The 12,910-nt window shown below is 39.5% G+C and overlaps 1 protein-coding gene across 31 annotated transcripts in view; it reads left to right on the forward strand.

The window, feature by feature from the left end:
- The window catches only part of REV1 (DNA-directed DNA polymerase), a 52,214-nt gene that overhangs the window by 27,675 nt on the left and 11,629 nt on the right, over nt 1-12,910 (forward strand). For 10 of the 31 annotated variants that reach the window (XR_016046335.1, XR_016046337.1, XR_002281787.2 and 7 more), the window contains exons 12-19: nt 2,663-2,755; nt 3,324-3,383; nt 3,491-3,577; nt 3,738-3,821; nt 3,929-4,001; nt 7,414-7,482; nt 8,048-8,149; nt 8,301-8,773. Coding sequence is in view for 8 of the 31 variants with exons in the window: in XM_020670269.2 (XP_020525928.1) it covers nt 2,663-2,755; nt 3,324-3,383; nt 3,491-3,577; nt 3,738-3,821; nt 3,929-4,001; nt 7,414-7,482; nt 8,048-8,149; nt 8,301-8,773 (1,041 nt within the window). In the remaining 23 variants the exon portion in view is untranslated. Of the gene's footprint in view, nt 1-2,662; nt 2,756-3,323; nt 3,384-3,490; nt 3,578-3,737; nt 3,822-3,928; nt 4,002-7,413; nt 7,483-8,047; nt 8,150-8,300; nt 8,774-12,910 lie in introns of those variants that run through there. The other 21 variants (XR_016046336.1, XR_016046323.1, XR_016046322.1 and 18 more) reach the window with 6 other exon arrangements.

Genomic DNA, 12,910 nt, shown 5'->3' on the forward strand with positions numbered 1-12,910 from the left:
CATTTTCCCTTTATTTTTCATATTTTAATATGTTGTGTTATAAAATGATAACTGAGTAGAGCTACAGTGGAAAGGTGAACATTCCAATTGGAAAACATGGATGGTTGGAAAGAACATGATGAAGAAAAGAAACTGAAATACTAAATTGCTTCCATTATTAGAATTTCAGTGGGGAAACGGGGGAACTTTCCCTACAGTGCCAGCATTAAAATGCACAGGTCTATGTCCAATGACATATGATGGGGTTATAGTATACTTTCAATATGACAAGCATGTCTACAGCTGAATGAAGGTACTTGTGCTAAATTAGAATGGCAACAATGAAGGTGTCTTTGTTTTCCAGCTCGTGGACAGTAGGAGGTCATTCTAAATGGTTGTTGGGGATAGATAGGGAGAGAAATTTTGAGGAAACTAAACAGGCAAATGTTATAGATGGAAGCTCGAGGTAACAAACATCTGAAATTCGCGTCCAAGACCTGAGATAACATTTGTCTTCAAACATAGATTGCATTATGAGAATCACAAATGGATTTGAATTTTTGAAAGTAATGAATTATGGTAAGAGTACACTGATAAATATAAAGTGGATATCTCAGTTGATGCTCTTAGGGTTTGGATTGTTGGGAGAAAATTGTCTGCAGAGATGTCCGTACTTATTGAGAGGAGTCAAGCTCAATAGTAAGCCAAGTACATCCTCTGAGAGATTAGCATTAATCCATTGTAACCTATGAAGCATATCCAATATTTGGTTTAGGATGAAAACATCAAGATACCCAGAGAGTTCTCTATCTCTCTCTCCTATAGTTTTTTCCTTGACTCTTCTTTCACTCTATTTACAAATTTTTCACTAATAAGCTCTATTTATTCTAGTTGTTTTTCTCTCATCTTTATAGAAACTTTCTCTTCAAGTCTTAACAATTCATATCAAGGATGTTCACACCTAAACAATTTGGCTTAACTACTCTCAAGATGCATGGATATCTTTAGAAACAACTTTCTCTCAAAAATCCTAAGCTTGAGAACTTCATTTGAAATTTCAAAATCAAACATGTAGTCATGACAGCCTTACCATTATATTGTATCTTCAAAAATTGAATCTGTTTGTGATGCTCTTGTTTCTTTCGATCACTCAGGTTTTGATGAAGATAATGTGCTTCATATTCTCTCATATCTTAGTCATGAGTATGAGTTGTGCGTTACTTCAAGCTCCATAGTGCACCCATCCCAAAGTTTGATCAAGTTTTGCTCTCTCCTCAACCAAGAAATCTGTTTCTCTTAGTCATCTCAAAATTTCCTCCCTCAATATTGAACAACCTTTTGGATTGATTTTCAATTTGGTAGGAGACATGGATACATTTGTTGTAGCTAGTGTTTTAGAAAACACCTGATCAAACTGGAATTGCCTCGTTTTACCTACGATTGATGAGTGGGTGATCTGAGTCTATGGACCCTGAAATAGCCTGATTCCCATCTTATTTTATTGTTTAATTATCTTTTGCCCTATTCCAACCAATAAGGATTGCCAATCTGGCCTATTTGGACTGGCAAAGCTGGTGCCAATTGAACCTGCTGTTCCAGGTTTTAAAACACTGGTTGTGACTATTCCAACTTTTGATGATTCTGTTCATTCTACAATTGACTTGTTTGTGGTGGTTGTGGTTGTAACCCTGAATAATATTGGTAGACATGGGCATGGGCAATTTAATGCTGACGTTGGGGGACAAATCTTGAATTTCCCAATGCAAATTATCCCATTGAAAACAAGATGGTGGTTTGCCATGTCTGCAAGAATCCTGGTTATTATCCTGCTCATTATAATCATCACATCAACCAACATCGATTAAAACTGTTGCCACATGCTGCTGTTGCAACATCCCTTTTCGTCAATGGTTCCTGAGTTGCACCGCTGACCATATGATTCTAGATGCGGGTATTCTCATTTGATTTCATTCCTGAAGATAAGTCTTAAGGATACTCTGCTATTGTCCAAATTTGACACCCAGGGTTGTTTAAATTGTGCTGTGTTACTTATATTCTCTTGTAGTCTAGATTTAGCATCTAGGTTCATTTAGATTGTTTCATATTTAGTATTTTAAAAACTGAATTATAGCTTTAATTGTATATTGGAATCCTGTTATCCAGAAGTGGTTTTTGATGTTTTCTGATTACGTAGGATCATCTTCCTGGGTCTTAGATCCTGATTTACACAGCTTGAAGGAAGTTAACAAAAAATTTAAAAGTTTGGGGAGATGACTCCTTGATAACTTTTTGAAATAAATGATAGGATGTGCTGAATAATCAACAAGGAGAGTAAAATGAGATTTATGAGGTAAGACAAATGTGCCAATCCTAAGAACTATGGTATTGGATCCATCAACTCGAGAAAACAGCTGTACTTGCTTTGACAATTTATGGCACTTACTTTGGCGCCTCGCTTCTAGAATGAAGTACTTTTCTCAATAAATTAGTGAGCTCTTACAAAGAATTAATGTCATGGTGAGCACTATTTTTTTGTCAGCACACTGCTTTAGAATTGATTATTATAGTTATAGGAACCTAGGGCCTGTGAATGGATCTTACTTTTACTGTTTATTTCCATTTAGTTGAGTCTATCCTATGGATGGTTTAGTTCTTCTAAAGCTATCGATGTTGTTATTTTCAGGAAGTTCTCCAAAATGAGTTTGGTGTAAAGATTGGTGAGTTGCTGTGGCATTATTGCAGGGGAGTTGACAATCGCTCAGTTCAAGTGGTTCAGGTGAGCACATGGATGTGTATATTTGTCCAATGATTCTTCCCAGACGGTGTTTCTATTGCATGATTGGGCAAAGAAATGTGCTAATTTATTGATTATTGGGCTGTATTATTAATTAGTGCTGAAGCTTTTGTTTCTTTGTCATTTTTTGCAATGTCTATCCTCGCATAATGTACCTTTCTGGGAGAAAACGTGAACTTTTTAGTTTCATGGAACTGTTTGCTTGGTTTCTCCAAATGTCATTTCCAATATATGAACAATTTTATGATAGATGTTGCTTCAGCGAACTTCCTTCGCAACAAGTTAGAAGGATTCTTCTGTTGATTGGTTTTTATATGACGAGGTTTCTTCAGTGAACTACCTTCCATTCTTTTTTATTACATATCCTAGTGCCTATTCTTTTCTCACACTGAAATTTTACCCATTAGGTGCTTTTGATTTTGATGTGATTTAGTTCCAGTGATGCAATGAAGCATTAGGTATAAATTTATAATGGAGGAATGCTGGATTGGTTATCTTTCCTTGGGTCTTTCATCTTAGTGTTTGAACAACTTGTCATGAAATTCTTCAGGAGAACAAATCTGTTGGGGCTGAAGTGAACTGGGGTGTGAGGTTCAATGAACTAAAAGACGTGAGTATCTCAATTATTAAATGTCTAATGCCTGAGCATATTGTGTATGTAATTAGACAAAATTTATTGAATTGGAGCAATTGCAAATTTCATGTTTTGTTTCCTAGAGTCAAGAGTTTCTTGTCAACCTATGCAAGGAGGTCTCCCTTCGCTTGCAAGGATTAGGACTGCAAGGGCGCACCATAACACTTAAGGTATTTCTGTTTCTTTAACTACTGTTCATTATAAAAGTGCAAGAATCGTGTTTAATCACAACATTCTTATGGTTTGTTGGGATCTTTGTGAAGGAATTTGGTTGGGTCTTGATTTTAAGTTTCTTAACTGATATTCTGGTACTTTCATGAAATATCTTAGGTGAAGAAAAAGAAAAAGGGTGCTCCGGATCCTGCAAAATATATGGGATGTGGCGACTGCAAAAATCTTAGCCATTCCATGACAGTATGTTTTCATTTTAGATTCAACACAACTTACATATGTACGTTGTAGTTCATTTATTGCGATAAACTTCTGGAGTCAGTTAAACATTCTAATCTTTGCGATTCTAGATTCATGCTGCTACAGATAATGTAGATGTGCTTTTAAGGATAAGCAGGCAACTTTTTTCTTCCCTTAATTTAGGTGAGCTTTGTGTCCTCTTAATTGTATTTTCTCTCCATTCTCCATCGACTGCATGATGTTATCCGTTTCATTTTGCGGGATAATTTATAGAGGAAATTGCTCCTGGGGTTATTGAATTGCATGATTCCAGATAGTGTAAAATTTGTAAATTATGGCTGTAAATCATAAATTTGGAGATAGAACCATGTTTTCCATGAATGTGATAGAACCCTGATTATGTGAGTATCAACTTAATTAGTTGTCTTGTGACATTGACTCATCTCCGTTAATGTAAATTATCCATAAAAGACTTACTTGAGAAATGAATATAATCAAGTTTGAAATAAATTAGTGCAAGTATCAGCAAGGATATTTAGTTATAAAGAGAAAAAATTTCATGGGATTCATGGATATTATATTTTTAGATATCGATGCTTATGATTTAAGTTTTGGTGCATTTAAATCTGTAAATTTAGCATGAAAAGGTGTTTCTAATGAGTTTTATTGTTGTCTAATGGTGGAGAAAAATCATAGAAGTGTCCAAATCAATCATGGAAATGATTATTAAACTTGCTAATGGGTTTTCTTTGCGTGATGCTCTCATGAGATATTAGAAAAGTAAATTTGAACTATTTAGTTAAAACTTAATATTTTTTGTTGCATTTTTAATTCATCAATATCATCCTCCAATGCTATTTGATTTTCTGTCTAGAGTTTTTTCCTTTTTTTTTTTTTAAAAAAAGAAAAAAGGTTTTCTTCTTTTGGATAAGTGGAACACTCATTATTTATAGTTCTTAGTTGTGGTAGGCTTAATTAGCATATAAAAGGCCTTTCTAAATTTCTGTTAATTTCTTTTTTCGTTCGGTCCTGTTTTTATTCACACTAGTCTATTATTTGGAGTCAAGATAAGAGATATTTAAGCAGAGATGGAGTCGTTTTTTTAGGTAGCGTTTCATTAGATTTGTATAACAGATGAAAAAGAGTTTTAAAGATTTTAGGGATGAGAGAGAGAGAGAGAGAGAGAGAGATCTTGGAGCATGGTTGTTGGGACCAGAAGTCTTGGATCTATACTTGGCTAAAACTTCCTCCCTACCTTGGAAGCACCCAGTAGCGTTGTTTAGGAAGCGAGCTTGGGAATCGCTTGATATATGTACCATATGTCCATATGTATATTGGATTGCTTGGGGAACACTTAATATATATTTGGGAAAGGTTTCTATACTTCCCCTACAGCATAGAAGATCTATGCTTCCCCTACCATCCAGCCGTCCAATTTTGATCAAGAGAGCCACTCACTGTTTGATCTTTAGATCCGATGTCTCAAAGTATATTATTTTTAGTTTTTTTTATAAAAATTGTATGACTATGAAATTTGGTAAGTTTGTTTTATAAAAATTTTATGAATATGAAATTTGGTGCATGCCATCTTCTCATTGGGGCGCACCTATAAAAAATATAAAAAATACTTTTTCGATAAAATATAATGACCAAAATATCCCTTGAAATTTTCAGGGGTATTTTGGTCATTTTATTTTATTGGAAATATTTTTTTTAATATTTTTCGCTAGTGCGAGATTAATAGAGGATTGGACGTACAAAATTTGGTGTCAAAATAGTAAAAATTAAAAATAAAATAGTGTAAAGACGTGACATTATGATTGGGGCAATCTTAGCCCTCCATTGAAAATGAACGATTGGATAAGGGGAAGTATGTAAGTTTTATGTTGCAGGGGAAGCATAGAAAGCTTGCCCTATGTATTTTCAAGATCTTTCATGGTTCTTTCAAGATTTTAAAAGGTGGTTGCAATTCTTTCTAGAAAATGAATTGCTTTTCAAAAAACCAAATTTTTTAGAAAGATTCCTTGAATCTAAGTAGAATTGGGAAAGTATGGAATCATGTTATGGATCACAGTTTTGAAAGAGTATGCAATAATGCAACAAGGATACCAGAGTGATACCCTGCTTGATCATGATGGTGAGTACTGGGATTGATAGATAAGATTTAGAGGCCTCTCTCTGACAGAGCTCCTATGGGAGGCATAAGTCCAAATTCGACTCAAACTCAAGAAAACCCTATATAAAGCTTTGGCGCAACTCGCCGTACATGAAACATGTCTTTGTTTGAAGAAACTAAGGAGCAAGTTTGGTTTTGAGGCTTTTTATTCTTGTATAAGTGTCGGACAAGAAAAGTATAAAGAAGAAATAATTTAGTTTTTGGGTCTTATGAAAGGTGTTTCTGGGGTTAGAGTCTCTTGCAAACCTAGAGAGGATCAAATTCTCAATCTTTGGGCTGGAGTCCCCTGCAGACCCAGATAGAAGGCACATCCTCTCACCCCATTCATTATTTTTCTTTTTTCTGGTTTTGTTCTTCCTCCTTCCTGCATCAATTGATACCTCGTGGAGTAGGAAATTTAGTGATCTACTTATTGTTCACCTGATTCTGTAGCTCCTAAGTAGCGTGTCTTCCTGCATCCACCTCAGACCACAACCTTGTCTCTCTCTAATTCGACCAATCAATTAACTAGGGCCTTAAGATTTTCCGCATTTTCAAACATGCCATTTGACAATCAGAATTATGAAGAAATGATCGGCAATTTTTGGAACCAATAACAATGGTTGTGCCATCTATAGGGTCTCTAACTAATTGAAGAATATTAAAAAAGCACTACAATCTACAACTTCTTTGATTCCATACATCCCGAAGTTAGGGAGACTGAAGAAGTAGGTAGGGTACAATGATTAACTCAAACAAAAACCCAGACAACCTTGACTTGTAGAATAATAGAAAAAAGATAAAATAAACTCCAATCCCCCTTGCCAATAAGAACTCTTATGACAACAAAAATCAAAGGTAAAGTTTGTTGATAAACCAGGGAATGTCTTCATAACCTTAGGTGACCATGTTTGTGGGTGTCCATATTAAGTCTTACTTTTTGACTGCTTATCTGGTATTTAGGAAGGGTCTGTTGGATTGTGTAATTTTCATTTTCCATGGTGGCTCACTTTTCTAAGAGTGTGATTTAGTGTATTCTCTTGTTATTTGTTGAATTATTAAGATGTTGCATGGGAATGAAATGATGCTAGTGAACTGTTCTTATAAGCTCATGCAGTCATGTAAGCTCATTTATATTGTTCCATTTTCCAAAGGATATCCTTTTTTTTCAACATTTAAAAATACTGCAATTTTAAACGAAAATCATTTTCCATCTATTTTCTTGCATTCAGTGTTTTCGTTTCACCCTTGTGTGTGGAGTAGAATTTTTTTAAAAAGAAGTTTCTTCGTGTGAACTAGAATCTTTACTCTAATTTTTACTTATTATAGCCCATGAGACTACTTGAATCTGCTAATATTTATCATGATCTGTTTTTTAAGTAGCTATATTGTTTTCTTCACTCTACCGTGTTTTCGACTATCTGGATGCTCATGTTACAGATGTAAGAGAAGTAAGGGGTTTAGGCTTGATGGTGTCAAGGCTGGAAACAGCAGAGTTCATGCAACAAGGTCATAATCAATTTTTTTTTCTTTTTTAGTCTCGAAAGTGTTTGAGAATTAAATCGTGCGCATGGTCTCCAATTACAATATTGGCATGGCTCTGGGTTGGTGAAAATCATGTTCTGGTGGGCTTAGCTTATTAATTAATCTGGGTTTTGCTTCACTCGTATTCAAATTGTTTAAGGTGTTGCATATAAAGATCCAAAAGGATGTCTGGGTTTTTTTACTTCCACACTTTTGCGTGTGTTTGTGTGTCTGTGGGCCAAGTGAAGGGGTGGGGGCAGGGGCAGCAGCAGCAGCAGCTCTGCGTGGTTTGCGCCATGGACAAATTTCACAGATTGGGCAATTGACCTCCCTCGTGTGTATGTGTGTGTGTGTGGTTTGCGCCATGGACAAATTTCACAGATTGGGCAATTGACCTCCCTCTGTGTATGTGTGTGTGTGTATGTGCGTGCGTGGTGTATTTTGGTTCAACATTGACAGCAGCGAACTTAACATCTGTTGTCTCCAATTCAGCCATTAAAACTGTCCTCCAAGAAATTTACTCTGATAATTTTGTGGTCTTATGCTCAAGGTAGTGAAAGAAATGGTTTGAGAGCATGGCTTGCTTCAGCCTCAGAAACTAACAAAGAATCATGTAATATAGTTCATTCTGCCAATGATAATGTATCTAAAGGTAAAATTTTATTTGAAGGTATTCAATTTTCTTGAGTTACCTTTGAGCATAAGGTTTTTGTTGCTCGAATTGAAGCAGTAAAAGTTTTACGGGTGTCTGTTGTTGAGTTCTGAATATTCCCTTGTACTGAAAGTTTACTGTCTTGCAACAGGGGCATTGTCTGTTGATGGTTATGGGAGTTCCAGTTCAGTTCAGCATGAAACACAGTTTGCTCAAAGCTTTGCACAAGCAAGCACAAAGGTGATGAGTTCCTCAGAAAAAGGGAAATGTAAAGAGATGGTCTCCCCACTAGTACCAATGTCTCAGCTTGATTTAGAAGTCCTGGAGAGTCTGCCACATGACATCCATTTTGAGATTAATCAAATGTATAAAGGCAAACTTACTGACTTGATGGAAAATTGTAAATACATAAGAAACGATGTCCCCCCTGTAAAATCGATTCCAGAAGCAATAAAGGAGAACCCATCTGCAAGTTGCTCAAAATCTCTACCTGATGGTCCTTCCAAAGCAATGCGTCATTGTCATAGTGATCTCTCAGATTCAACATCACAATTTAAAATTTCGGTCAAGCATTCAATAGGTTCTCCTGTCACTGACCATGTTACTCTTCCTGCTAAACATAAAGTGAGTAATTTGTTTTATTGCATAGTCATATTGCTTTTGCTTTATATCATATTATCTCTGTGAACTTTTCCCTGTCAAATGTGTCAAGGTGACTAATGAATTTGGATGTTCTATTTCATCAGACTCTTATATTGTACAGTTAGTCCGTAGTAGGAGTAGCAACAGAAAGAATATGGATTATGATTTGTACTTCTTTGTATCACCAAATTAGGGCATGAGATATTAGATATTTATCTTATGTCAGTTGATAGTCATGCTTTCAGTGCTATTACTGTAAGAGAGTTGCGGGTCATGATTCTTGGCTTGGATATTATGATATATAATTGAAGTTCTGCATATTTTGATAACTTGATAACATTCACGAACTTAGTAAAATATAATTTGGATGCTCCTAACTGCAAATTTGGGACAGCTCCTACCCACAGCATGCATCTGCATTAGAACATACTCTACAAACAGCCTCACCCTTAAACCATTAAGACCCACATTTGCTTGGCCTTGATGCCTTTTCATTTAGTATTGTCTTTTGAAGAGATTAGTCCTGTCCGGTTTGGAATGGGGCTGGATTGAACAAACAAGAGCATCTTCGAAAAAATGTCTTGTCCCCCTCGCCCTCCTCGCCTAGTGGCTACCCCCCATGCTTCCCGTCTTCCTCCCCACCTCCATCCCCCTATTCATTCCGTCACCCTCCCCACCGCATCAAAACCAGCCAGCAACCCTCTTTCCCTTCCAGCCCCGCCTCTCCCACCTCTTTGTTCCAGTTATACTCACCTTATAAAACCCTCTTCTTTCCATCAGCCGCTGCTTCATCATATCTCTTTGCATTGCCCATCCGCCCGTACACCAACTCCTCCCACTTCCTCTCTATTTCAGTCATCCCCTGGAATCCCCTCGCCACAACCTGGTACTCGACCCCAGAAATTTTTACCAATTGACTTCCCTCAAATCTAGAAACTCCACAAAAACCTTGCCTCATTCTTGGCGGGTCGCTTCTTCCCTAGAAGAGATGATATCCAAGGTATAGAATGTTGGGGACAAGATTTCTGGAAAGAATCTAATCTGGGGTGTCGCAAGCTCTTCGATAGCTCCATTCCTTTTTCCTTCCCTTCAGAATCTACCACCCAAAGGGCTCTTCAATCTACCACCCCTCGATTCAAGGGAGCTTCCCTTTCCCTCATAGCCTGGTCTCCTGATCTCAGTGCTTCCAAGAAACACCATATTTGGGCTATTTTCTCCCACATCCCATTACATCTCTGGCACCCGACAACCTTCAATGCCCTTGGAGATCGCCTAGGGTCCACAGTCCTCATCTACTGGCAATCCCTGGACCAGCTCCCCCGGGGTTGCATCAGACTCCTAGTAGAAGTCTTTGATTCCAATTCCATCGTGGTCCACTTGTTTATCTCCGCTGCAAGCCTCAATTATCAAGTTAAAAGTTTCTTGGAGATGGCTTCCGCTGTTCCTGCCTCTAAAAACCCTAGAATCCATTAGAGGAAGGTGAATGCAAGTGGTTCGCAGAAAACACAGATCGAGAAGCCCCTACTGTTGATGTCATGATAGTGCGGATCACAACCCTTCCCTTGCTAAAGTTGCGGCTCCTGGCAACCCATCTCATCCCCTCCATTCCTTCAGACTAGCCTTCCAGGGTGATCACCGTATAATAACAGATCTAATCGCAACTAGAGGTCCAAACCAATCTCATGTTGATGTCAGTCCTATTGCTCTACCCCAGTCACTCAGCCCCAACCGAAGCCCAAATACATCTGTCATCTCTCTGCCCCATCTCAGATACTCAATGCAAAAGGTCGCCAGCTGTCTTCACCTTTGCTCCCTCCTAGGGCATGCATGTGCCATGTTTTGTCCCTTCCAGCCGACCTCCTGGCAGCATGCAATCCACCTGTCAACACCTTCTTGCACGAGCCTTTGGAAATGTTGCAGACCTTATCCCCTTACCCGAAACCCAACTCAAGCTATTCCTTCCCTCATCCAACTCAACGGCGATGACACCCTTCTCATTAGGCACGCTGGACCCTCTTCTCCATCATCCCTGTCCTCCCCTCACCCAACACCATCTCCTTCATCTTCTACCTTATTGGCTCTGACCCCGAAACACTCCAATCAGAGATCTTGCACTTACCCCCCCGGCTGGCTAGGGGCCTCCGGCACCCCTGCCACTTATGTGAATCCCGATAGCCTTTCCTTCATCTCGCAGGCCTATGCATTCCTCCCCCCCAAGAATCACCAAAACTCACCACGTTTCCACCCCTCTCCTCATGATTGGCCACCCTCACAACCCACCACTCCTCTCCAACCCTAACCAGCCCCCCTCTTCTCATTCTCAGTGCTTTCTACCCTGCCCTAAATCTTACTGGCTTCTCAATCCAATGCGGTGCCCCTCCATTTTTCCCTGTCCCCATCTCTGTTTCGCCCCAGCGTCATCATCTCCATTCTCCTCTCCACCATCACACCTTGTGTTTTTCTTACCCTCATCCTCTCTCATTCTCCCCTCGGCCCAATTCTCTTGTCACCCTCCACCAACCCATGTTCTCCCCTTCCTAGCACCACCAACACTTTTTCTGCCCCCCTCCCCACCTTCTCCTTGACATCTTCATCACCCTCTGAGATTCAACCCTTGACCACCTCTCCTTCCAATCCTCCTCAGAGGCTCTAGCGACTGGCCCTTTGCCCACAGCTTCTTACCATTCTCACCCACCCTCCCCTTTCCCCAAAATTTCATCTTCTTCAGAGACCAACCCCTCTTCCCCCCCTTCTGTGGATGCCAATTTCATCAACAATTTGAATTGTGCCCAAGGAGACAACAAGAAGGTTCTCAAGGTCATTGGCTTTGAAAACCTCCCCAAGCAGCAGGCTGGGTCTTCCAAACACTCCACCGCCAGATCTTGTAGCCCAAGACCCAAGGGAAAGAAGGGCACCAGAGAATTGGCTAACCTTAACTCAAGGATTTGCTACAATAAGGAAAAATCCCCGAGGCAGCATCATCCCCCTCCCTCCTCGGCTCAGCCCACCAACTCCTCAAGGAGAGCCACTAGGAGGTCCCACACCCTATTGCTTCCCAGATGAAAATCATAATCTGGAATATTAGGGGTCTCGGTGGACCCATGAAATTCACCTCAATTAGAGACCTCACCATACAATGGAACCCAACCATCCTGCCACTCACTGAGACCAAGAAACCATCCCACTCCCTCCTAGATGTTCGCAAGGTGTGGGGCACAAGACCATGCTAATGGTGCACCCTAGAAGCCTTAGGAGCCTCGGGCGGAATTTAGGTCATTTAGGACCCCACCCTTTGGAGTCTTTCTTCGTCCTTTGTGGCCAATTTCTCCGTAACCATTGGCATCAGCAGAGTATATGATGGCAAACCTTGCAAATTCTCATCAATTTATGGTCCTAACTTAGAGAGCCTCAAACCACAGTTTTGGGCAGAACTGGATACTATCGCTACTATGTCGCCGAAATGTTGGTGCTTGGGAGGCGACTTTAATGTCACTAGCTGATCCTATGAACGCAACACCTCCTCAAGGGCAACCACCTCGATGACACAGTTCTCCGACTTCATCACCAGAAATATTTAATCGATATTCCCTTGGAAGGAGCCTGCTACACATGGTCCAATCACTCTTCCAATCCCTCTGTATCTAAATTGGACCATTTCTTAATTTGCACCTCCTGGGATGCTACTTTCCCAAGATCCCATTCCTCTACCTTGCTTAAACCCACCTCTGACCACAAACCCATCCTCTTTGATACTGAAATCGCATTCCGAGGCCCAAAACCACTCCTCTTCGAACTTGCCTGGCTGGAAGAAGCCGAGTTTCATGGTCTATTTCAATCATGGTGGACATATTTTGCTTCTTCAGCCATTGGATAGGCTGGCTTTAAGCTGCAGCGCAAGCTTTAAAGGTTGCGCCATTCTCTCAAATCTTGGAGTCGAAGTTACCAGGAAATTTTCATACTCAAAAGAACAACATCCTCCAATGCTCTAAAGAACTTTATTGGTGCCAATGCTCAAGGGTCCGATGGTTGAAACTAAGGGATCAAAATACATCATTTTTCCACAGAATTGCAAATTGTAGGCTCAAGGGTCCGATGGTTGAAACTAAGGGATCAAAATAC

This window comes from Amborella trichopoda, chromosome 12 (assembly GCF_054954075.1).
Source record: "Amborella trichopoda isolate Santa Cruz 75 chromosome 12, AtrichopodaSantaCruz75HAP2 v2.0, whole genome shotgun sequence".
NCBI lineage: Eukaryota > Viridiplantae > Streptophyta > Magnoliopsida > Amborellales > Amborellaceae > Amborella > Amborella trichopoda.